The 27,060-nt window shown below is 43.9% G+C and overlaps 1 protein-coding gene across 16 annotated transcripts; it reads left to right on the top strand.

Annotated features, from left to right (window-relative positions):
• Positions 1-566: 566 nt before the first annotated feature.
• Positions 567-24,821, top strand: LOC1274016 (serine/threonine-protein phosphatase 2A 56 kDa regulatory subunit epsilon isoform). Of its 16 annotated transcripts, XM_061652450.1 has the most exons (10): positions 576-725; positions 1,873-2,483; positions 15,143-15,275; positions 15,422-16,893; positions 16,975-17,174; positions 17,270-17,464; positions 17,544-17,734; positions 18,448-18,781; positions 18,861-19,090; positions 19,158-24,821. In XM_061652450.1, exons 4-10 carry the CDS (start codon positions 16,755-16,757, stop codon positions 19,531-19,533), a joined length of 1,665 nt encoding a protein of 554 aa, XP_061508434.1. In that variant the 5' UTR covers positions 576-725; positions 1,873-2,483; positions 15,143-15,275; positions 15,422-16,754; the 3' UTR covers positions 19,534-24,821. The 16 variants fall into 16 exon arrangements, with proteins under 16 accessions (XP_061508437.1, XP_061508436.1, XP_061508431.1 ...); XM_061652452.1 differs by lacking the exons at positions 1,873-2,483; positions 15,143-15,275 and having other exon boundaries at positions 570-725; positions 15,422-15,439; positions 16,357-16,893; XM_061652447.1 differs by lacking the exons at positions 1,873-2,483; positions 15,143-15,275 and adding an exon at positions 1,679-1,829 and having other exon boundaries at positions 574-725.
• The last annotated feature ends 2,239 nt before the right edge of the window (positions 24,822-27,060 follow it).

Genomic DNA, 27,060 nt, shown 5'->3' with positions numbered 1-27,060 from the left:
TGGAGTTAGCTAAACATTTTGCAACAATTGGTTCACATTCTATTGGTGTCAAAAGTATTCTTGTATTTTATAGAACCATATTGTATTTTTACATGATGTTATGCAGCTTTAATATTTTTTAATTTAATTTAAATTCACATGTAATAATAGCTTCGGCCGTATTTTAGCTGCTTTTATATCTATTGTCAACTCTTTTTTCGTCTAATTTTGTTTCATTTTTTTATATCAATTTTCAACTTTTGTTGTTGTTTTTTTCCCGTGAGCTTCATTTTCTGGAGCAAAATTTTTGCTCTATATTTTTTACGGTATCATTCCCCGCTAATAATAGCTCAAATCTTTTTTTTTATTCAGGAGTAACGGTCCAAAAAGGCCGTATTGCTTAGCTCAAATCTTTGAACGAAACCAAAATGCGCTCCCAAACAAAATTTTATTTCTTCACCAAATGTGTGCAAATGGTCAACGATTCTCCTCCATCAGTGCTACAAACACCTTGATACGCAGTGGCATTTGACAGTTCGCTCGGTTCGTAGCGCACCAGTTCGCGCTGTGCAAAGGCACCCTAATGACTCACGCATTTTTCCTCTGTCCTCCGTTTTTTTCTGTGTGTAGTCGACGTCGGTTCGGAAGTACGCCATCGCGTCGCCCCATTGAAAAAGTGTCAGGGTTTTCGCGAACAGTGCACGGTTTGCGTGAAAGGATCGTGCGTGATTCTGCTGCACCCGAGTGTAAGGATTGGCTTCACGGATTTAGATTAAACCAGACGCACCAGCAGAACAGCACAGGACCGAACAAAAAAAAAGCAACGGCGTAGCTCCTCCCGAACCCCATGCGTGGGTATGCGTATATGTGTACATATGTATATATATGTGTGTGTGTGTGCACGGAATGAAAAACGGCCTACTGCGCCTTGAGTGATGACGATGACGACGGCGACGACGGCCGCCGGAAATGTGTGAAGAAAAGTCGTGTTGCGCTAATTTGTGCCTCGCAGAGGTGAAAAAGGATGTTCCGCCATTGAGGTGTGCGCTGGCAAGCGCCGTGCCAGTGAGAATTGCCGTGCGGGGTGGACGAACCTTATCGATTAGTCGAAAACGGCAGCACGCAGCAGCAGCAGAGGCAGAAGCACCGTTAATTAGTAACTTATGCCGTAGCATCTGTGTGTGCGGATGGATTTTTCTTTCGTGACTGCAACGGAGGGGGGTTACTTCTTTTGCTGGTTCTGCCATCGAACCCAGAACCGGTTTGCACAGATTTCACAGTCGAAAGTGAGCGAATCCGTCGCGTGAACCTGTCGACGGTGCAGAATTTTCCGCGGATGGGCATGATGTTGCTGCTGGCTGGTGTCGGTCGGTTTGGTGGGGGAGGTAGGGGGGAGCTCGCTGTTTCCGGAAACTGGTAGAAAAGAATTGTTCGTGAAAAAATACCTTCATAGGTGGTTGCTGAGCATAACTTGAAGGAGCGATGTGAAGTAGCGAGAGCAAAACGGAGCGATAGGCAGCGAAACAGAGAGGGAAGAGTGCAAAAAGACGTGAGCACAAGAATGAGTCAAGGAAGAAGGGCAACCGCACTGGTGCATGTGTGTGTGTATGCGTGAAGGTTCTCGTGCGCCATCTTTTTTTCTTGCTCTTTTTCTCTCGCTCTCTTTCTCACTCTCTCGCTCTTTCTCTCTTCCTAGCAGTTGAGTGGTTGGCCGGAGCAGTTCTGCTTCTTCTTTGCTCGTGTGTATCGTACTTATCCAATCGTTCACCATCACACACACACACACACCATCAGATGAAGAAGCAAACGGCAAATCTGGACCACACAAATGCAAGGTAGCCCATGTATAGGTAAAGTCAGCAGCAGAATGAATGAATCCTTTCTTACGGATAGTTTTAATTGCGAATGGTTTTCAAGCGAACTGCCGTTACCTTGACCAATGGTTACATTGCGTTTGCGAGCGTGCCTGAGGATGAAAAGAGTAGTTCGTTACTAGGAAAGCAGAACCGTAGTGTGTGAGTGTGTGTGTAAGGGCTATTCAAAGATCTTACGAAATCGGAGAAGAAGAAATTCGTTGTACCTGAATGTGCGTGTGTGTGAGTGGGTGAGCTCAAAATTGAATGCGAGAGCGCTCACACAAAAGGGAAGAGAAAGAGAGTGTGTGCGTGCGTGCGCCAGCGAGAGTGTGTGCGTGTATGGGTGTGTGTGTGTGAATTGGTAAAGTAGCAAAGAGATGACGGCAAAGAAGGATTTGTGCCGGACGATCGACGTGCGATCAACGGTTGCCCAATAAATTCTAACCTCAAAACGGGCCGTGCGAAGAAGCGAACACAAACTAACGACCCAAGGATAACGACGCTTGCTGTGGTGGGTGAGAACGCTGGTGGATACATTGGCGAAGGATATTAAATGCCGGGACAGAAATCAAAAATATCAACCGAACCGAGCATCAGGTCATCCTCCGGCCCTCGTTGAAGTATGCTTCCAATTTCTAACAGGCAAAGGTGAGTTAGCTTACACTGGTGTTATTGTACAGTGAGTGAATGAAAATGCACAAAAATATAGGCACAGTTGGCAAACTACCGTCATCAGCATAGTCGACAATTTCTCTCTCTCTCTCTCTCTCTCTCTCTCTCTCTCTCTCTCTCTCTCCCTCTCGTAAAGCAAACGTTTGCCAAGCTGGTCGGGTAGCAAGTAACAGCATAGAAATTAGATAAAGCTCGTTAAGCTCAGCAAGAAGCGAGAGACACTAATGTGGCATGTCGGGTGCGCGGGCGGGCGGGTCCCTGACCGGGCCGGGGATGGTGGATATATAAATTTTCTTTTTACAGCAGAGAAAGCGCTTTGCGCCGTTCGTTGTGCGCATCACTTTGGCGAAGGGGCAGCAGTAACAGCGGCAGCCAGTCCGAAACGTGACGTTATGGGTCGTTAATTTTACTGTGTTTTTAATCCCACCTTTGTTGCTTCCTGCTGGCCGGTTGGTCGGTACCAAGAGCCATCTCGGACTGTCGTCTTCAGGAGGCTTTCCATGCGGCACTGTTTTTTTCGCTATGAACACTGGAATATGGCCCTTCCTGATATTGTGTGAATGAAATTTGCCATAAAGTGTTGGGAGATGGGTTTGCGAAGAGGAGCAAATGTGTTTTGAATCTTTCTTATGGGCAATGCCAAATACGCACCAACACTCCAAATTAGTCCACTGGCAAGGGGGGACACCATAAAGGGAAAAGGCTCACCAGGGGGATGATCTCCTCAAGTTCATAATTAGACCGTAACTTTGGGGCATTGGATCCAATAAAAGATGCTAAACCCGCGCCTAAAAATACACACCAACGGTTGGAGAAATCCCGGCATACTAAGAAACATAACCTCTCCGCAAAAGACGCACAACAATCGAGCAAACTGTGTAATGACTCTTCCCCCTCGTTCGGTGTGCACTTGTTGGTTGTTATTGTTTTCATTTGGCGGCGAGACATACCGTGTGCAATCCAGTGACAAGTGCCACAGGGAGGGTGGACATGTTGATGATGATGATGGCACCGATGGTTAAGGTAGAAGAATCAGCACAATATCGACAACATATGTGCATGTGCGCCCCATTCCATTCCATTCAACCGATGGCCGTCGTTCCCCGTCTGTTCTGTCGAATGGCCACAGAGGCATACGTAAATTGATTGTGTGAATACCACACCCTGCTCTACCCGTGAAGCTTACAATGGCGAAACAGATAAATCAATGGGAAGAGGGTAGCCAGACGGAGGGGAAAGAAGAGGTGGAGCAGTGATCGCGAAAGCGCGCGCGCGTTCGACGTCTCGTGGTTCTTTTGGTGCTGCTGCTGCTGCTGCTCAATGACGCACGCAAATTGAATAAAACCGTTGATCGTTTGCAGTGCACTGCGGAAGGGAAGTGCCAAGGAGGATCGCAGCGGACGGCTTTGATTGGGTGGTTTGCCGGTGGGGACACACACACAACAAGTTAAACTGTTGTCTGGTGATTTCTTATTGATTTTTCCTTCAAAATACATTGCCTCCCAGTCGGTTGTGTTAATTGGGTAGAGGAAGTGTTCCGTTTCGATTGGCGGGCGGCTGTGCCCGAGTGAGTGAGATGAGCGATTGGGAGATTTAAACCAATTTGGTCCTACTAACAGCTATTTCTATTCGATATGTCCAACCTCTTCTGTTATTTCACTTGCTGCTGGTGTGCGGGTACGGGTGTGCTCCTTAGTGGTGGTGTGTGGTGTTATGTCCACACGCCGCTGCCCTTCGCCATTGCCGTCTGGGGGTACGCGAACACAGCAGCGCGCACACACCACCACCGTGTGCGTGTATGTGAGTGTACGTGTGTTTGTGTGGGCCTCCCCCCAAACGCACGAGAGTGTGTGGCGAGCAGAGCTGTCAACAAAGCACTCACATCGTGATGGGTACGAAGCGAAGGAAGCAGATAAAAACACACGGCGGAATGTATCACCACCAACACAACACGACTACGGCCCAGCAGCAGAACTAGCAGCCGCTCGCACGCTCGCCTCCGTGTAGGAACGTGATTGCTTTGGGCCGAGTGAGTGGTGTATGGGGCCCCTGAGTGCCTTTCTCTTTCGCCGGAGCTCAATTCGCTCCGCCATTTTGATTTTTATTTACATATTATTTTTGAGCCGAGAAAGGCCTGGGTTAGTGTGACCTGGTGCAGCCGTCGCGCGGGCCCTGCTGGCTTCTGTTTCTTGTCGCGCACCAAACTGTCCATTTTAATCGCGTCCAACGGTCTCGATGTCTCTTGCGTGCGCTGGAAATGAAGCGATTGCAGTTCAATCCGTTCAAAGTTGTGTATGTGTGTCACTGGCAGAACTCAGCAAACTGCTAAGAAAATCCTCCCTTTAACCACCTTCCGTCACCCCCCCAACACCACCTTTTTCCTGGGCGCCCAAAACAGTGCCGTGCTAACTTCTTACACCCTTTTGGGATGTGTTATTATTATTGGACTGCCTTGCGTTTACTCATACATACACATACATACACGCACAGACACACAGGCGCGCACACCTACGTGCTCTAGTATGCGTTCGTCGTTTGGCTCGATAATAGGATTTGCCGTTTGCTTGCCGTTTTGTGCGCTGAACAAAACCGGTCGTGTGACACAACTTGCTTTTGCTTGCACGGTCGCCGCATTTTCTCAATCGTTTCTTTTTGCTGATGGGGCTTACAATATAGTGTCCATTTGGGGTGAAAATAAAAGCCGCCGCCAGCCGAAGAAAAAGTGCATAGCAGTGAAAACAACGTACAAGCTCTCCTGCATGTGATGTGTGTGTGTGTGTGTGTGCGTGTGTGTGTGTATGTATGATATGAGGTATCGGTTCGTTTTATCAGATTTTTGCATTGCCATTTGTTTGCACGGGATGGCCTTGTGTCTTACGACGGTAAGAGACGGGAGTTACCCGTGTACAGATGGTGGTGGACCTGGGCCACGACACTAACCACGGGTGTGTGTGTATGCTGCAGCACAACAACCCTCCGTTTGTGTCCTCTGACCGAAAAGTGAACAGAAGGAACAGGAAAAGGCAGCACCACCAGCAGCACACGGTGCGTCCTATTTCACTTAACAAGATTATCTGCAACCCTCGTATCGGTGGCGTTGGTGTCAAGGTATGGCAAGGAGGAGGTCATGCTAGTGAATGTAGTAATATAGTTACGTGCAACTTCTTCGCACCTCCCGGGATATCCGTATGATATGCATCGGTGTCGGTCCCACCGGGCAGCAGAAGACCAATAAGTTTAAGAAAAGTGTGACCCATCGTAAACGTAAGAAGTGCTGCCATTAGGGCAGCGGAGTGGAAAATGTACCCAAGTGTGTTTGTGTGCGTGCGTTGAGACGTTGGGACGTAGTAGTAGTAGTAGCAGTACTACTACTACTAGCACACTCCGCCGTGTGTTCGGTTGACTCCACCAGCACAGCATCAACACCCACTAACTCTACCCCAACCCTACTAGTTCTTCGCACTCATCGTGTGTTTTTTCATCCCACTCTTCTTCGTCCATGTTTCGTCCTTCTTGGTACGGCGAAAGGACAATTAGGTCGTCCGAGTAAAGCATAGAGGAAAAGGTCTGGTTCAGTGAATTCCGTGTGCTGTGCAGTGGGGTTGAGTGTGTAGTATGAGTGTGCAGCCGATTGCATTGGTCCGTTTCCTAGTAGTTGTTGCATTTGCTAACGGATGTGTGTTTGTTTGCGTGTGTTGTAAGGATACACAGCATCTTTCAGTTCACTCTTGAATTGGATGGTTGTAAGTTTCCTGCTGTATTTTGCTGCACAACAAGGGTTTTATGATTTGCTCCCAGGTATATGTGCGAGAGTCCGTCCAAGCAGCCTAGTAATTGTTCGATGGTAGCGAAGCTTTGCGAATTTATTTGCAAACGTCAGTGAAGATGGCATCTGTCAAATGTTTGCGACCGTGATAGTGTGTGTTTGTGTGTGTGTGTTTATGTGCACGTGCGCGCGCGTGTGTGTGTGTGTTGTCACACAAATACGCAAACGCACACCAGCGCCCACCTTTCGTCCGCGGACTTTAGCCACACGGTCACACTCTCCGTCCGCCAATCAATAGATGAGCACTCTCCGGAAAGGGATGGGAGGGCAAGTGGGGGGAGAGCTAAGGGTGTCACAATGTCGTGAGATCCCACACTTTGACAGCTAGCGGAGTAATAGAAGGAAATGAAATGAACACCACAACCACTATTGTTCTACTTGTTCCGTGTGTGTGTGTGTGTATGTGTGTGAGTGCGTGTATGATAATAAAGAAGAAGAAAAAACAAATAGAACGGATCCAACCCAATTTCCGGTTCAGCGAAGCTTCCTTAAAAAATCGTTTGGTTCTCACCATTTCTCTTAGTCACAGAGGGTAGTAGAATAGGTGAATGGGTTAGAGAGGTGAGTAGAAACCATCGAATCTCTAGAAATGGAACCACTACCGCACACACCGTTCAAGGTCCTCCTACGCGCAAAGTGGTTCTTTAGATTCGCTTTGACAGCATGAGTAGGTAGGTTAGTGTGGTGCAAGGATCATTGGGCGCTCTCCGTTTCACTTCTGCTTCAATCTCAATGTACGACTAGCTCGCTTACCTCTTTCTCTCTACGGTGTATGTTGTCTAGTTGAATGAAATAACCCGTTGAAGTAGATGCATTGAATTCTGTTCATAAGATCAGCTACAATAGGATTCAGCTTTCTTTCAGCTTTCATCATCAAGTCAAAGATTTTTATAAGAACTAGTCTATTCTTGCAGATAGAATTGCTAGAAAGGCCTGTGTTTCCAAACTATATTGATGAGTATATCAACAAAACAATGACAAGGATGCTCTGCAGTTAGGCCTTTTCAGAACTGGCAATTTGTTCAACAACTATTTTATCCCGTGTTGCTGATTTTCTATCAACAGAGCGTGTCCGATAAGAACAACGATGGTGTGGAAACGATCTGTAAAATGATGTTTTGACGGATTTGCATTACATAAGACGAGCTCCTCGCGTGTCTCTTGTATCACACAAAGCTGCAACACCCAGATACGTGACAGTGTTGTGACCAGACATTCCCACAAGCACGACAGTAGTATGTTTGTGATTATTTGTCTTACTCTTCTTACCGGGAGAGTACTCCTAAGAGATAGCGTATCTCATCATGCGACCGATGTGTCATATGTAAACGTGTCGAGAAGTACGGCCGCAGTCAGGTGTCTATTAATGCCATCTGCACACACACGATCAAGTGGACGCTACCAATGATTGCATAGATGCAGGCATGGGCCTTAACGTCTATATTTTTGTTTTTGTTTTTCATTTCCATTCTCTTTCCAATAAATGAATATTTCCGAGATTGAAAAGAAATCGTGCATTGCTAGAGTTAGGTTTATTAACAGCCGATTTATTGATTATGCTTTGTTGTGCGCATTTTTCTGGTATACGTTCTTCTCTGTCTGATGTTGCGATTATACTTAAATAGTGTTGCAATCTTTGTTTTGCACGCCATAAGAATATAAGTCGAAATAATGAAACCCAATGTTCGGTTGACCTTTGCCACTTTTTATATAGGTCAGCTAAAAATGCCTTGAATGAAAACTATTTTCCATGCACACATATCATTCTAGGAACAAATGTTCTGCGTGATTTTCCTCACCGTTTTGTCGTTTTTCTTTGCGTTTGCTCCTCTACCTACGGTGCTACATTTTTCTGTGACGAACACGAATGACGTAGTACAAACAGTAACTTCTGAGTGGTGCCTCCTTGTTATAAACAATGCAGATGAAAAGCAAATCGTTGAGTGCCTCCCCCACCCGCCCACCAGCACAGCGCAACTTCCGTTCTGAAGGTGTGCCATATGTTTATTCTAATTATGCCATACCTCCTCATTGTGAGTGTGTATGTAGTTGTTTTGAAGTAAAACAATGCTAAACTTGCTTGCCTTGTGCATCCTGCACCAACGTTGCAGGGGTGGTGGGCAGTGCCAGTTGCACACGAAGAGAGAAGGTGTAACAAAAGCGATACAAAACACACGTGCGGATGCAAATTAATTAGTTACCCCATAGGTTTTGTCACACTGGTGGTCATTCACGCGGAACGAGCATCGTCTCTAGCCTTTGCCACCATCCTCTGGTCCACAGAAATTGAAGTTTACCTGAGCTGTCGTTCCTTTACCACAATGGGTGAATTATTAGAACTTCTGTGGGATTTCTGTACTGATTTGTTCAGCTGTGGGACAACTTCCTTGACCTTCTGCATCGTAGTCGAAGCGAGAAGCATTTGAAAGTATTTGACAAAAACAATCCGCACACATATGTCTGTAAACGATTGGCGTACAAAATACATACAGCTAGATTGATGAAAAGCGAAATATTGCAACGAAATATTCTTTCCAGATGTTTGTGCTTTTGCCAAACGTAATGCTCACAACTGTAGGTTGAGTGTGGAAGATCCTCCATTCCTACACCCCAGATATGGTATACGCCCGCTCCCCTGCAATGGTCGAGGCTAATAAGCGTGTCAACTACTAGCTACGGTCACGTAAAGTGTGGAGGTGGCATCGTGTGTTTGTTTGTAAAGTTGCCTCCATAGCCCACAGAATGGAGCTGCCACTTCTTTGGTAGGTGACACAGTTTGTTCGTCGAAGGGCAAAGGTGTGCGAGGAAAGGTTGTAGACAAAATGCACCTACGAGATAAACACACACACATGTTAAAGGTTTCTTTTGCCATTGGAGGCTTGCAGCAAGACGATTCTTGCACAAGAATATGGTACATTCAGCCAAATGCATGAAATATGAAATACGAATCCATACTGTAGGCAGTGGTACCGTTTTAGCGCTGTAAACTGCACGATAAATCTTGCCTATTACGTTTTTGTATCCAAAAATGATTCAATTTCTGCTCCTATCGCTCAAGACATTGCTTGTAACTTGTGCTTCTGTGGCCAATTGGTGTGGCTAAACCAGTAGGAAACGAACACAAACAATGAACAAATGAAAACAAATAAATTAAAGTTCGACACAGCAACGTGAGGAGGGTCGGTCGTCCGCCGCAGCCTCTAGCCAAGGGAAAATCTCCGTGGAAAACGATTATTTAATTCACCAAGCCGTTCCATCCTCTCGTGATCCCACCGGAGGGAACACTGGCAACTGGAATGGGGAGGAAACACAACAGAGCATTATAAAATGCACGGAAATTGTTTACCATCGGGGACGTACACACACACACACACACTCCCCCCTGGCGGAGGAAAGTTTCTCGAACGGCGGCGGCGAGGTTGTTATCGTGTGCAATTGACTCGCCGTTTCTCTGGGCTCTGGAGTGTGCGCCTGCAATCCGACCGAAATAAGTCAACACTTGAACTTTAGCCCGGATGGTGGTGCTGTGTTGCTGGCTGGAAGAACGGATGGCAATTATTTTAACGTTCCTTCCGTTTCTACGACCCCAAACACGGCTGCTGCTGCGTGCGCGGTCGGGTTAAGTTATCCGACGGGGCTGTTTTCTGCCGTTGGCCGCTTTTCCTCGGCAGTGAAGAGGAACTGAACTTAAGTGTAACAGGCACAAAATGTAAGTAGCCTGCAGTGTTGTAGCATTGCATTTTGCTCCTAACCATAAAAAGAAAATATAATAGATTCTGCCAACGACACTGCAATCACTGGAGCACTACACTACACTACTTCGCCCGTACAGTTAAACTGCTGCAATTTGATGAACTACATTATTAGGTTATTGGGACAGGATGAAGGAAGTATTCACGTCTATTGTGGGAGTACTATGTAGATATGATAAGTCCGTAAAATCTAAACAGATCAATGAAAGCTTCCCCAAACAAATGCTGTAATTAGTCGTTGTTTAGGGCAATGCTTTGAGAAAGTGAACTAAACATGTTGTTATGAATCTTTAGTAACGTCTAATCATGTAAGTTCTACAATAAGATGACATCGTTCATCAATCTGTTTGATGCGACAGTGGTATCACTCATAACTCAGTATGATGCGATTCTATTGAAATATCCAATGGGTGATCTACAAATAAACAAATCAATAAATATTCTATATGGAACGCAGTCCCCGGTGTTCTATTGGATAGACGCGGCAAATCCTATAAGCCCCATGTACGCGATCAACCCCCGTCTTTTTGTTGCTGGCATTGTGACCATCCATTTACGTAGTAAGCATAAGTCTTTGTAAGCTTGTATATTAGTTCTGCTTAGCGACTTCGCCTTTACGCCAACAAGAAGACACTAACGCGATATGCTTCACAAATCTTAACAATCCTGATAATACCTAATGATCGTGTGCCGCACGATTTCAAGAGGAGTTCAACCAGCTTGATAGCACAGTGATTGTGGAACATCATAGATGGGTAGAAAGCCTACAATCTATCTAATGGTTTATATCTTACACTCTGCACTTTTAACTTCCCAGTATGTTGATCGCGTGAGGAAAGACATCGGACAACCTAGTTCATAAAACCAATATTGGGCCCCTTTCCGTTTCCGCCAGCCTCTCAGCTGTTTGCACCCGTCCTGTCAAAAGTGACGTTCAAATTTGGTGTTAAAAGACAGGCTATGAGACCACCTGGTCTATACATACACTTTGATTGTGGATTCCACCACCTGATCTCTTTAATGCACCTTGGGATAAATGAAAACACGTCCTTGTTTTGACATTTTTCGAGCAGGTACTCGAATGTAATTCTAGCTTTGAGGCTGAAATAATCTAGACTGAAAATCGCAGGCTAATTTTGTGTGTGGTTTTGTATGGAGTGTTGACATGATTTCAGCCGCCAACTGCCAAATTCCATATAAAAAATCTGACTAGAATCGTGAAGGCCCCATTTTCAATCAAAGGCTCAGACTACAGTAGTTGAATAATTGATTACCTTAATCTGAGTGATATTACAGCATTATAATGATCTAGATTCACTTCAGATATCACATAAACTGTTCGAATGTTAAATTATTAAAATTACCTTTATTTTCGATTTAAAGACAAAACTTAATACGTCTGTCGCGAGTCAAACCAACAGTTGTTCTTTAGCATTGTTCGTCGTCTGCTCATGGTCACGCTGCTGTGTGTTATGTTATCCTTTGGCTTGTTTGGTTGCTTTTAACTTCTTCTTCACTCGCTCTATACTGCTACTTCTTCTCTCCTATCCTTCGGATCCGCATCTCGGTCTGTGTTATTTTTGTAACGTAGGTTCATTTATATTTAGCAGCATATCTCTCTGCGCTGGTGTTTGTGGACGACGCGCACGGCCGCCAGACATTTGGTGGTGTTGTATGATGTGTTTCTTGCCTAGAGAAGGGCTTTTGAATGTGTTTTATTTATTTTTTCTTACGGCAATTAGCGTTGGGGTTTACTGAAGACGGATTCTGTTGTGCGTATGCATATTCAAATAATATGTGTTCGGGCGCCCGAGCAATCGTCACTAACACCACCGTGCCACGCCGAAGGGTGTGTGTGGCATTAGATGATAAATTTCAGGTCGGTCGGAGAGAGAATTCTGTCTGATACCCACTGCATGGGTGACACTGGGCCAGGGTCGTTTGTATCGTATCGAGCATGATCGCGATCATTGCAGCAGCTTGCTTCCCCGCAGCTTGGGTTTCTGTGTGATTTTTAAATTTCCTCTGGCCTGTCTTAGCAAAGAGTAGTAGTTACATGTATGTGTTGTGTAAGTTCATGGTCGGTCGTGCGGGGGCGATCGGACAGCGCTGTCTATCGATGCGAGCACACTTACATCTCCTGTGGGGCGTACTCACGCACACGTGATCATGCTCGTAATGGAATGGAGCGGTTGCCACAACAGTGTAGGGAAAAGCGCGTTAATTAATATTGATTTTCTCGCCCTTTTATCCCCATTTTCCCCATAGCAGCTCCATGTGAATCACATCTTTTCGTATCAAATCGCGAGATAAACGTCGTCGTGTGTTGCAAAGAACAATGAACGTCTAATTTGGAAATAGTTCCGAGCCTGATGGAGCGGAGGAGCGGTCGCATTCGATGTCCAACACAGCATAGCTCCAGACAAATTGCTTTACCGCACGCACTCACTCGCCCGCCAAATGAACGCATGAGAATCACATTGAGCATTTATCGATGATGATGATGGGTTCGCTGCTGCTGTTGATTATTTGACGGCATAGCGCGTTGATTGATGTAAATGCAAATTTAGTGTACTATTCTTCCCACCCCCTCGTCCTCTTTCTCTAATGCATTGTTGTGGTACCGTGAGCACACTCGCCCCCTGCAGCAGGTACAGGGGCCTCGTTAATGGAAGAATTTCGGAAAGCAGATCGCCGCTTCCTATCGCTTGCAAATTCCAAACGCTGGCAAAGGTCGAGTTTTGGTGGGAATGATGGGGGTGGGCAGTGGGTGGATGGCGGTTCATATGAGGAGAAGGCACGAGCAAAAAGGGCGGCTGGCTGTAGAACAACGCGTGTGCTATTTTGTGTTCGACTTATTTTTAGCTCGTAAAAGTGCTTGTGTTTTGTCAATAGTTTTGTTAGTGTTCGTTCCATTGTGTGTATCACCGGCGGGTTTGCATGTGAGCCGGAATATTTCTTCGCAGATATATGGGTTATTCGGAGGCAGTGTTTAGTACACAGAACATTCTTCGCAATACTTTATATAATTTAATCAAGATAGGTGTTTATGAAAATTGTAAAAACTTTGCCTTGAATTGGCAAGCAAAACACATTTAAAAACAATATAAAACTGAATTGCATTTTATATTTAGACTATTTCGTTGACTGTCTTGCGTAACGACTTACCGCGATCATGCCGGTTTTACACTGCCTCCGCAAGATGTATTGTACTGCTTGCACACATCTTTTTGCACATTGTTTTTTTTTGCAAGGTGTACGCTCGCGGATGGGAATCAATCCCGTGTACAGTCTTGTACAAACTGTCGCATCTTTTGAGTGGACCAAACGCCTTAAAAAAGTCCCAATATTTTGCCCTCCACAACTACCTTATGGGCAAATCATCATTTACCTTTGATTGAAATTCAACGTAAATACTAATGGCCATTGAATGCTGGTGCGACGTAAAAACGTAAAATCAGCTGGTTCGAAACTTGTGCAATGTGCGTATAGTATTTGTTTCTGTCCTTATTCTACTCCAGAAGAGAAGGACAGATGGCAAAAAATACACACATTCCATGAGAACGTTGGTTACTGAAAGGAAAAGTACGCAAGGCAAAGAAAGAGAGAGAGTGTGTGTTTGTGCGAGTAAACGATGAGAAGCCAGGAAAGAAGAGATGAGAAAAGAGATGCGCTTTTCTTTTACAAGATGATTCTGCGCCCGGTCGGCTTCGAAAGTCCTTTGGTGTTGTCAGTTCATACGTTACCGATGACATTTTAACTTTCTCTGCCATTCCTATCAGCTATACAGGTGTGTACACCGCAAAGATGATCCCCAACCCGTGCACGTTGATGTTCTTAGTGTTCCCGATGCATCTGCGCAGATTTCACGCAAGGAAGGTGCGCTCTCATATGAGGTCGCTAATTGTTGTTGAGCAGCTGAGTGGTGATAGGAATTGCACCTACATCTGCCACTTGCTATTATTATGTAAGGTTAGAACAGCAAGTTGCGAGATACGGATTGTACGGTCCCTCATTATCTCCTTCAAATTTTTTTACCGATTGTTGTAGCGAGCATCACAAGGGAAGTGTCTCTGCTCTCAAGGGCTTTTTGGGCTGTGTATGTACCCGGTTTTGACACCTCCTCCTGCACATTGTGAAACCTCTTCTCCGCTATCTTGACGCGGACTTTTTCACAGCTGCTTCTTCTTGTACAATTCACACGTTCTCTCCCCGCTGCCATGCCCCGCAAACGAGGAAGATAATACTACCGTCACCCTCTACCCGTCTATCTGTCCCGGCACAGTGTCAGTGTCTAGTGTCAGCTCTGGATCGGTAGCAACAGCATTTGCAGTGCTGATAAGGCTGCAGAAAAAAATCAATAACAAACAAATAGGAGCAGACCAGGAAGGGAGAACAGAGTAGCCATTCCCCTGCCTTGTGTAAGTGTGTATGTGTGTGTGCGACGTGTATGTTACCCTTCCAAATACGCGCAGCAGCACATCACCTACCTCCGATAAGGCTTGGTGTGCCTAGGAATGGTGGAATTTTGCTGACTGGCTGGCTGGCTGGCTGGCTGGCTACCCTTATCATGGGGAGCACCGTGTGCCGCCCCAACCGCAGCGGCCGCGAGGGTAAAATAAAGACAACGGACCATAGGTGTGTTGTATCTGCTATATTGTATGTTTATCAGCACCGGGCACAGAGGACTTATCATGCGTTCCTCGTTTATTGCTAAGTTTAATGAAAAATTCCATCAAGTGGCGCCGCTACTCTTCTGCCAGCTTGCCGCTGTTGTGTGGCAAAACAAACAGAACGAAAAAAAGGTGCAAAACTAATTAAAACCAGCTGCAGACTAAAGGGCAGACGGTAGCGTTAACAGAATACAATGTTTTTGAATGAAGAATCGTAGAAATAATATGTACAATTGAGTTGCTTTGTGATTTGTCTTCTTAATCTTCTTAACCTCGCTTAGCTAGCCTGGTTTTGTTGGCATTAAATTAATTACCGAATAACAATTAAGCATGCGAAGAGTGGTTCTGTTAACTAATTACAATGTTTTTTTTTTGTCATTACAGATTTGAAACGCGCACCCCACATCTCGATACATTTAATAAGTCCGGTCCATTGAAAACACCTTTGAATCCACCAAAGCATTTTGACCGGCATACAACGATTCATGTGCAATGGAAATGAACGAGGAACTATTTTGTTGGTGAAAAATTAAATCGTAGAAAATGCCCCACAGACATGCAAATCCCGCAAAAGACTATCATCGAGCGAAGTTTAAATAGTTGATTTATTTCCTCACGAGCCTGTGGTTACGAATGTGTTTCGTTTTCTTCTCTTTTTTGCAGTGCAACGTGCAGTTAAAGGTGATAACGGGGTATGAAAATGAATGCAGCAATCGTTGCAGTTTGAAGTGAAATAAATAAAGTAAGAAACAACACACAGTGATCGAGCGTGTGTGTGTCTCTCTATCTGTGTGTGATTGCGCGCTTGAGTGAGTGTCTGTGTGTGTGTGTGTGTGTGGGGGGAGGGTTTGTGTGTGAATCCGCGTACTGGATCGCCTCACTCCAATAATAGGAAAAGCAAAGCCTCTGCTCTGTTTATAATATTAGTGGATAGTTTAGTAGTGTAACGAGTGGCACCATCCCCAGTCAGACGCGAGAAAAGTGTAGCTGGATCGTTTTCTTTTTCTTCGATTAATTTTCACCCCTCGCTTTGCATAACGAAGGGTCATATAAATAGTATGAAAAGTAAAACTATGATTTAATTAGCGTGTTGCGAGCTGCAAGATTTGACCGACGAGTGTCCCTAGTGTATTAGTAGGTATGATTTTGTGTTAACGCGTTGTCGCATAAAAGCGCCGACAAAGCGACGGAGATCGTAACAGCACGCTGGCTGAAAGGAAAATCATACAACAAGTGGCAATTGTGTGAAAACCATTGATATATGTAGGTGTTTCCTGTGGAAAAAATACGATACGAAAAAAACGGTGTGTAACTCGCCCAGCCCGACGCAGCATTCATTTCCTCGTCACATCCTCCTAATCGCAAGCGAGGAGATCGATACGCCGTGTCGCTCGCCCTGCGCCTTGTTGGAGTGTGTATGTGTGTATCGAAGTCAATCGAAGAAGCCTTGGGCAGCCTTAGCATCATTGTTGCATCCGTCAGCTAATGTGCGAGTCGCGAGTCGGTGTTGTAGTGAGGCAACCGTGCATAATCACAGCGGTGATTATAAGTCTGTTCTAACCTGATCGATCTGCATCTGCCGTTTCTTTCGATGACAGTTGTTCGCTGAAAGGTTTCGCCATCAAAGCCCGGAAAGTGTTAGACAGCGTGTACAGTGAAGTCGAAACGGGAAGCGCATATCTCACTAGCGCGTATGTCGTGAAAGTGAACCCAACCGAAGAAAGGCCCAGTGTGTAATACTCGGTGTAGTGGCGAATCTGCTCGGGAGCTACCACATACAGAAAAGGCACTGTCTTCATCGACACAATAAAGATCCATCCCTCCACACGCAGCAGAGACCAGTCTTTCTGTGGCAGATTTTGTTGTGCCCAGAAAGCGAGACAAAAGCGCGAATAAGGCAGGAGAAGCAACTAGAGCGAGGGCCAGCCTCTCTAGTACTATACATACACCAGATTGAAACAGAAAGGGCACAAAACTGCATCCTGCCGATCAAACCATGTCGTCTGGAACGTTCGTAGATCGAATCGATCCGTTCGCCAAACGTTCGCTCAAGAAGAAAAGCAAAAAATCTCAGGGCTCATCGCGGTACAGGAATTCACAGGATGTGGAGCTGCAACAGTTACCCCCACTCAAAGGTAGGCACTGGAAAAAAAACCTTCCCCCATGTTTGAATCATGCACATTCATGCGTTGCGTTGCTCTTATCCTTCTTTTCAGTTGATTGTTCCAGCTTAGAACAGGAGGAGCTGTTCATTCGCAAGCTACGACAATGCTGCGTGTCGTTCGATTTTATGGATCCCCTCTCGGACCTGAAGGGAAAGGAAATCAAGCGAGCAGCCCTAAACGATCTTTCAGCCTACATCACACACGGCCGTGGCGTACTGACGGAAAATGTCTATCCGGAGATTATCAAAATGGTAACTAAAAGGACCCCGGGGTGCGTCCCCGGTGCGTGAGCAGAATGGAATCATTAACATGGATTTTCCGCTGTATCCGTTGTTTTTCGTTACAGATATCGGTAAATTTATTTCGTACCCTGCCGCCCAGCGAAAATCCTGACTTTGATCCGGAGGAGGACGATCCCACCTTAGAAGCTTCCTGGCCCCATCTGCAGCTAGTGTACGAAGTATTTCTTCGGTTTCTCGAATCAGCCGACTTCCAAGCGACGTTCGGAAAGAAAGTGATCGACCAGAAGTTTGTACTACAGGTCAGTAGGTCGCCAAATCGCGACGAGGCACTAAGAGCACAGGCGTCGAAGCAATTAGCTCACATTTCGATTTTTTCAGCTATTGGAACTGTTCGATTCCGAAGATCCGAGAGAGCGTGACTTTCTAAAAACTGTGCTGCATCGTATATATGGAAAATTTCTAGGATTACGTGCGTTTATTCGTAAGCAAATTAATAATATATTCCTACGTTTTATATACGAAACGGAACATTTCAATGGCGTCGGCGAGTTGCTGGAAATTTTGGGAAGGTAAGAAAACTAAAATTATAGCAGCTAGCTAAAACTGTGAACCTAGAAGGTGCTGTAGAAAACAAAAATTAGATTCCAAAACTCCTTCACGCTTAATCTGCAAACATTTATCGACGAAAGTCCATCTGACAGCGGCTTCTTTCGTGTACGTATACACACACGCACACCCATACGAATGCGAATGAGTGGTGGAACACTTGCTATCGTCCACTCCCGGCACAATGAGAGGAGAGCGTTCACGTTTCGTTAACGCAACGGGAATGTTCATCTGACACGCACAGCTCACTCTCCTCCGGCAGGTTCATTCATTGTGTAAGTGTCGCTCACTAAGCGGCAGTACACTTCTTCAGGCGTCTTTCGCGCATGTGTGGAAATGAAGCAAAAATTGATTCATAAAATAAATACATACGAAAAGTACGCGCGTCAGTATTCCATGGGAAAAGGAGTTAAATAAGATAAAACGAGCAGCTTCTACTGCCACCATCCTGTGCTCCTGTTGCGCTGTACGATGTTTCTTTTTCCCAATTTATCGGTGTAAACTCAATCTAATGATATTAGATACTATACCGTCATGCAGCAAGAGTATCTTGTTAGAATGATTTTTTAATCTATTGCACCCTCCGATGTTTCTAGTTTGATGGATTTAATCGTACAAAATCACATTATCTCTAATTCTAATGGTTGTAACAATCGGCGTCCTTTACATCTTGCAGCATAATCAATGGATTCGCTCTGCCGTTGAAGGCGGAACACAAGCAGTTTCTGGTGAAGGTTCTGTTGCCATTACACAAGGTGAAAGTGCTGTCCCTCTACCATGCCCAGCTCGCTTACTGCGTGGTGCAGTTCCTCGAGAAGGACGCCTCGTTGACGGAACCGGTCGTGCGGGGTTTACTAAAATTCTGGCCAAAGACGTGCTCGCAGAAGGAGGTGATGTTTCTTGGCGAAATCGAAGAAATATTGGACGTGATCGAGCCACCGCAGTTCGTTAAAATACAGGAACCGCTGTTTCGACAGATCGCCAAGTGCGTGTCCAGTCCACACTTTCAGGTAAGCAGAAGCACAGAGTTGTTGGCACACGAAGCATCCTGCAGTGCTGGAAACGGTTAAAGTGAATTGCACGTTTTAGGTCGCCGAGCGAGCACTCTACTTCTGGAATAACGAGTACGCAATGTCATTGATCGAGGACAACAATGCCGTTATAATGCCAATTATGTTCCCGGCACTCTACCGGATCAGCAAAGAACACTGGAACCAGACAATCGTTGCTCTAGTGTACAATGTGCTGAAAACATTCATGGAAATGAACTCGAAGTTGTTTGACGAGCTAACAGCCAGCTACAAAGCAGAGCGGCAAAAGTAAGCACCCACGCCTAGAATGCAATTAGCTCACCAACTAACTAACCCTTCCCTTCCAACTCACCAGAGAGAAGCGGCGAGAGCGGGAGCGGGAAGAGCTGTGGAAGCGACTGAACGAGCTGGAAATATCGTCCCGTGCGCCAAACAAGGATCAAAATCTGCTCACCAATCAATCGGCAGGGGGACTAATACAGGACGCCAATTCGCTCGGCGCTGGCGGCGCGCAGCTAAATCCAAACCAGCTTTCATCGCCCACCGCTACATCCACATCATCCTCGTCGCCCTCGTCGGCAAACTCGACTGGCAATAACAATAATAGCACCGCCTCCGGCATCGGAACCGCCCAGCCTCCGGGATCGTCCGGTGCCGGGTCGGCGCTTTCCGCCGCCGCATCTCAGCAGAATGCTTCGGCGGTCGATGCGGCTGCCGCATTAAACAAGTGATGTACTGAATAATATTTTTTCTAAAGTCGCTTTCTTCTTCACAGAGAAGGAGCAAACCATGCGTAACATGCTACATACCTACATAAACCCACGCCCCCACATCCATCCTCACAAACCACTAGTGTACACACATCAACACACACATACACACTGACACGAACACGCTAAACAATGCGCTCGCATACATATACACAAATGCATTATATGATAGGGTTCACTCAAAGTGTAATGACATCTTTGTCACCACCATGCGGGATGCAGGAGGTTTGTTAGGCGATCCTTCAACCGAAAGCGTTTGATACATGGAAACGTGATCTATCGTCCCCACACCACTTACGCCTGCATGTCCTTTTCGCTGTAGGAAAAGTCGACTAAATAATGATTGTTAATATATATACGCTTGGGGGAGGAGAAGGTAAAGGAGTGGGCGGCGTGAAGTGTTACAATTGAGAAAAAAAAAGTACTGCAGATAGTATATCTTTGAGCAAGTGTCGTTTGTATGTGAATTGAACAGCAGAGCAGTAACTGGCTAATTACGTATGAAGTAGATTACAACAAAAGCATTGAAATAATGTCTGTCTGCGGCAAAGATTTGGATTGCGCAAAGCGAATTTGAAGCTTACTGTCAAGACTACTCTGTTCGCTTCGATCAAATGTCCTAAAAGGAGCGTCTCACCATCATCCGTAGAGGGTATGTGCAGCATTTTGTATGTTTTGAAGCAAGCAGTTGACGGCATGTTCAACAACACAACGCATACATGCTTTTTGTGAGTGCCTGTGGATGTCTCTATGCGAGGATTTTGTTTTCTCACGCCTCTATCTGCCTGTAAACTACTTATTGTGTTGGTATAACAAGACATTAAAGAACTCTAACAGCATGCGTGATGGAAATATGTTACGTACATATCTCGACAGCAAAAGGGTACTCGATAATACGATGAATTGTGAAAGATAGGTTATTAATAGTTTGTTGTTTTTTTATATATATTATACCACACATCCACGCATCGTTAACGGGAATTATTTTTTTTCTTTTACGTATTTCTCTTTAAAAATCTTGTCCATGGTTATGACGGCGTCGTTAATGCCAAAAAGTATCAGCACATGACGCTGAGAAACAAAACAAAAACACAAACGTGTGTCGGCATCAGACTGTTTTCGTCCTTAATAGCTTTTTCATCCAGTGTGAACATTCGCCTTTTTTTAAAGTTACCGCTTAAATACTGGTAATTGTGGCGCAAACTTCAATCCAAGAAAGAGCTCACATACAGCCAAAATATGTGTTACATTTTGTTTTATCGAACCATGCATGGCTCCATGATCGTCTCCGGGTTTATAGCGACACGGCAAACGCAACCATCATAAGAAGGGGAAGGACGGTTTATGCGTTCATATGCGAAAATAGACAATGAACTAAGGACGTACTGAGCGTGACTTCTCAAAGATATAATGCATTCACCACTACACACACTCACACTCACATACACATACACTACCTACCATTCATCTCACATTGTGGCACTTAAGAAAGAGATACACTAGCATAACAATATCATCTAATGCGTGCAGGTATCATCGCTTTGGCGGCGACGGCAGCAGCAGTCGAATAGGCATTAGAAAGCGATAGTGGTTACGGTGGGCGAGTAAAGGGGTAAAAAGAAGCGCGAAATAATTCAATCCAAGGTAAATAAAAACAGAAACAGAAAACTAATACTTCAGGAAAGCGGGCGATCCAGTGCACGATCGCCAGTGAATCGATCAGGTTCAATAAAACGAGAGGATAAATTTAAAGAAGAAATTAAACAAAACAAAAAACACAAACCCGATACCGTTTCCCATCATCATCATCATCCCCTCTTGTACCCTTTTCATTTTGATAAGCAAACACAAGGCCCACATACAACAAACAAACACACACACATACACAAACACACTTATATATAATAAACACCTAACAGAGAAGATAGAAAAAGGAAACAATATTACTGGAAAAAGGCATGCTTAATATTGTAGATTTATTAACAGTACTAAAATGGAGTAAAAAATACGAGAAGAAGTTTGAGGCAAATGATGATATGCGTCAAACATACATAGAATCATACACACACAAACACACAAAACAAAACATTCACACACATGCATATATACACTAATAGGGTGAAAAGCGCGAAGGGCAACACGTGCAACATAGTAGAAAAAAAAAAAACTAAACAAGCAAAATCCCAAATGCTGCAGTAAACACGTCTAATTAATGAGTAATGTAAAACAAAAAAGGAAAAGAAAACCCATCATCTTGAATATAAATGTAATCACGATGATGATTATAACAAAGCGAATCAATGCAGAAAAAAATATAGCCGATCTATAGAAGAGAAGAAAAACAAATTGCACGATAAAAGAGCAAAAGAAGGTAGATATGTTGTGAAGAGCTGCAATGCGTGAATTAAAACACACGCATTCTCGTGCATTGAAAAACATTGTGCGCGCATTGCTAAAAAAAAACAAGATGTATTTGTTGTAGTTATATGAAAAATTATAATATTAATTACTATTACAACCGCGGAGGAGACAAGAAAACGAAGCAAAAATATACACATAATAAGGAAAAGGATGATGAAAACATCCCTATATTATGCTCCGCTGCTGGTGGTGTGTATTTGTGAACAGAACCCAAGACCAGGACACTAAAGAGCACCAAACCTCCCCTCCCCCCCCCCCACACCCCAACCCCACCCCCTACACACGCGCGCTATAATATGGCAGGAGAACTAACCGAAATCCGCGTAGCCAAATCTGCGGGCTTGCATGGTCAAACGCGCATTAGGACGAGCAGTTCTGTAGCCGAACACACTGTGTATGTACGATAGAGAAGTAGAGAAGGAAGGTAGGTGTGATTTTCGCTGTTTTGTTTACACATTTGCATGAGTTTAAACCGAGTAAAACTTTACTCCCACTGGGGAAAGCGAGCGGTGAGGGGTAGAGAGCGTTCGTTCAAGAAGCTGCTTTTTCGTAAGGATCGAGCGATCGAAAGAGGTGGGAAACTCTATTAGCACCGGGAGTGTTGCTCTTCCTCCGTCGTTCCTGCGAACAGGACGGCGGCAAGGATGGCATCGGTGCGCGATTGGAGGGGCCCTCCTCACGCGCGTGTGTCCAACTGTGTGTGGTCGTGTTTTTTCAATGGTGAATGGTTAGATAACTAAAAAACAAAAAAGAAACAATGTTTCTCATCCAACCCCCTTGAACCGTTGTTGTTAACCGTTCTTTAGCAATGGGGAGGAGGGGGATGTAGTCGAAGTAGAAGCAACAAAATCCCCTTTATCCATAGGCACCCTCACTCACCCGCACATGCAGTGCTGCTGTGTACACGTTATAAATAAACAAGCGATAGCGAAATAACAAACAAAAACAAAATTATCGACAGAAGATCACTTTATCAGCAAACAGAATGATATACGCGCGGACACACTCACATACATTACCATTAAAAAAAGCTAAAATTCACCCACACGGCAACTGTGGACAAAACGTACTAAAAAATATCAGACATCAGATTTAGACGTGGCCAACATATTATACTAACACGATTATAACATAAGTGCCGTATCGTGTCGCATTGAAAAAAAAGGACGAGGAGGATGATCGAGATTTAACTGAAAAGTAACAAATAGCAGCGCAGCAACAAAAAAAAGAAGAAGAAGATTCCTTTGTATGGTAACAATAATCGTATTCTAATGATTCTTTTCCGCATTTCGAAAAGCGGATGGAGTTGAAAGAAAGCAAACATGAAACGAACGACAGCTCTGTTGCGTATGTTACAGATTAATGATCGGTTTTCCTCATCCTGTTACATTGGAAATTGTGTTGACCTTCTTTGAAATTTCTACGATAATTTTATTCGTCCTTACCGGCTTGCTTTCGGTACTCTCAACCTCCTTGACTGCTAAGCGTCTGGCAGACTGGCTTCGGCTAAGTAAAATGTTCATTTCCTAGCGCGTGTATGGCGATATCTATCTGTCGAGAGAATAAAAATTGCTGCCTTCTGTCACCCACCAAAAAAACTGTAAATGATTTGTCTGAATCTGTGTCTGTGCATATGTATAGCTTGTTTCGTCGAAACTTTTGCTTGGGGAAGCTAATAGAGATAATTCCCGTGGGCGCTCCAAAGGCAGCATTACATGTTGGAAAGTGGCTTTACTAATCCTTTAAAAGTTTTTTTTTGTTTCTAATTTTAGTCACAGCAAGCATCAAGTCCATTCTTTGCAAAGGGATTATATTTTTTTTCCTTCGATAAATCGTAGATATGCCTATGCATTACGCACGTGGTTATGAATAGGTCGTAATCGTGTCCTTGAGCGAATAATTCTTTGGTCCTTGGAACACATGAACCAACCCATACATGATTGAATTTCGTTACGTGTAATCCGTAAAAGTTAGTACATTAAAGCCAGGTGGTCAGATCAGCAGAGTTCGGTATGAACGAATTATAACAAATCATTATAGACACACAAACACACACACACGCTCACACTCACACACATACACCACAGCCCTGCTAACAGCGTTAAACATATTATGATTAGCGGCAAATGATAAACAACTAAAACGTGATACTAAAGAACACTCACCGCTCACCCCGCGAGAGCAAAGCAAATTCCAAGCAAAAATCACACCCTCCCATAGGAATCACATTTAAAGAGCATAAACAGTACTCCCCCTAAACAAAAAAAAAACGAGAAGAAATAAACAACAACAACAAAGAAATGTGAAAGAGAAAAGGAAGCTATAAGTACCGAGAATAGTAGACAAAACAAAACAAAAAAACACGCAAATGTGTCAGCGATATAATGGCGTGTGTAGAACGAACGAGACGCCATGTGCTGTTAAACTAAAGTGTCCCCGTACACACGTGTAGAGAATCGCAATGGAAAAAAAGCTTGAAAAACAAAAGTGTTAGTAGGTGTAAAATGAAAAAAAAGAAGCAAATGAAAGAAGAACACATGTCGTGTGTAAGATTGACAAAACAGCAGAAGAAGCAGAAGGTAAAAAGGGGCAGATAGAAAAGCAGAAAGAGAAAGAGAGAGAAAGGTGGAGCAACATAACGATTAAGAGAGAGAGAGAGAGAGAGAGAGAGAGAGAGAGAAGTGGCAAGCAAAAGTTGTCTGTTATCAGCAGCAGCTGCTAATAATTACTCTACAATATTGTATTCAACTAAAGGAAGCAATGGAAAACAAAACAAACAGATGGATAGATGCATCAATAAAACAAAATGTGACGTTCAAAAACGAAAACCACAATGTCCAAGGTGGCGGAAGATTCCTACTTGTGTTAGATTTCGGGCGCTATTTTGCTTGACTGTTTGTTGTATCTTCGACGATTTTCGCGCAGAACACGGCTAAAATAACTTTGTTTGTATGTTGTATTTGGTTTTCCTCCACCAAAAGGCCACTTTTAATCGGATGTTCTGTTTTTTTTCTTTATTTTTCTCTTCTTCGCGGTAGGGCACTTTCCGTTGTGGAAAATTTAGTGGATGTGGAAGTTTCTCTCCACCAGCAGCCCATTACAAACTTCAGTTGCTTTAGCTATCATTCTGGTGTGATTGCAAAAGAGGGTGAGATGGCATGATGACAAAAAAACTCCTTTCCCTATGGCGACTTTGTTATGTACTTAATACTACTTCGGACCTAATACTACGCTTGCTATGAATATGGAAATGTTGATGTAAGAATTGTTGTATTCATAGAACCCCATAGACTGCATAAGTAGGCGGCGGCAAATCATACCCAGTTTAACATTTTTACTAACCCATTTCGGCACAGGTAAAGGCGGACAAGTGGTCTGAAACAAGGTATGGAACAGATTATGTTTGCAATACTGAGAATACGGTGAAATTCTGCGATAAATTATTCCAAGTGAAATAATAAACAGAGCACCACGAAGAGGAATCTTAGGTCATGTAAGTAATCGCTAATAATTATTCTGGAACCATACCATCTACTTTAACCCCACACGATGTAAGTATACGTACGCTAACATAAGATTAACGCAATAGAATAGCGTAGAATGAAAAAAAGCGAACAAGAGAAAAACCTGAGATTTAACAAACCATTATTCTGCTCTTTGGCGTTTGACCTACGCTGTCATGACGACCTACAGAGGCTTTCGATACTTCTTAAGTACCACGCAGCCGGAGTAAGTCCTTGCTACGAGGGACGGTGTATACGAGGCGTGAACCTACTGCGGGCATGTTGTTAAGTTGTACGAGTTGACGAGTGTGTCATGGACGGTAGAATTTAAATAACATAAAATTAAAATAAAGATAAATCAAGAAATAAAACCCTGGGATTCCAATTCAGGGTTTTATTTGATTTTAGAGATCTTTCCTGCTTAATAACGCTTTACTGCAGTTTAGTTCGTCCAATTTTGGAATATGCTAGCATTGTATGGAGTTCTTATAGTATTGAGGGATCCACTAGATCAGTAAATGTTCAAAGACATTTCGCCAGGGTTTCATTTCGATGTATTTTTCGTTCTACCCAAGTGCCTCCTTGTCCTATCGACGACATCTGATTGCCTCTTGCCCCTATTCGTCTATCAGGCCTATTATATTGCGTTCGGCATTTAAGAAGATTCACTCGCACATTCATTATGTTCATTTTCGTATCGTTTTGCTAGCGACGTTCCGCTTCGAGTAACTCATTGGCAGATTCGAGTCGACGAAGTAAAAATCGGTACCGTATTGCTCGAACAGGAAGGTGCATTCGAGAGATTTTCTGCCGACAGCTCAAGCTGTCGGAAACGCGCAAATTTAACCTCACAAAACATTTAAGCCACTGTCTATGTGTGTAATTAAGTTTAACATAAGTTTTTGAACATTCTCATCACTCATATTTACCCCATTTCCAACAAAATTATGGAAAAAAATGATTTTAAAGAAGTGCTGAATCCGTTTGTTTACACTCACTCCGACCGCCGGTTGCTTCGACCAACTGTCAAACACACAGATGCTAGAACAAAAATGTCGACGAAACCTTCATCGATTCGAATGGCGAAAACGATACCAATTTTTCTCCCGTTCGACTCGAGTGCTTCCGACGGAATCGAAAGTCATTCGAGTAAAATAATAGGCCTGTATATGTAGCTTCTCGTGGCCTCCGTTGCCGTCCTCCTCTATAGTAGAATCACGACATACATTGTCATAATGATCCTTTTCTGTTCTGTTTCAGATGGTTTAACTACTATCATGATCTCTTCGACTTCAACTCCTTAAGTTCTTCCCGCTCTCATGCTCTTACGTTTCATCCATCTTGCTGATCTTTCTATTTATTTCCTTATATTTTCTTTTTGTGTATAAAAGTTAATGATTTGTTTAGTCTCAATTCATTCTTTTATATAATTGTTGGTTTTTTCTTCTCTAAGTTCTTGAATTAATATAATTAATTATTATTAATTATTAGCCTTAAAGGCATACTGTGGAAGTAATAAATGAATTAAATGAATTGAATGAAATTTCTATTCCATGAACCCTAT

The sequence above is a fragment of the Anopheles gambiae genome, chromosome 2 (assembly GCF_943734735.2).
Source record: "Anopheles gambiae chromosome 2, idAnoGambNW_F1_1, whole genome shotgun sequence".
In the NCBI taxonomy this organism is placed as follows: domain Eukaryota; kingdom Metazoa; phylum Arthropoda; class Insecta; order Diptera; family Culicidae; genus Anopheles; species Anopheles gambiae.
Note: the sequence above shows the minus strand (reverse complement) of the source record. Positions and strands in the feature narration are given on the sequence as shown.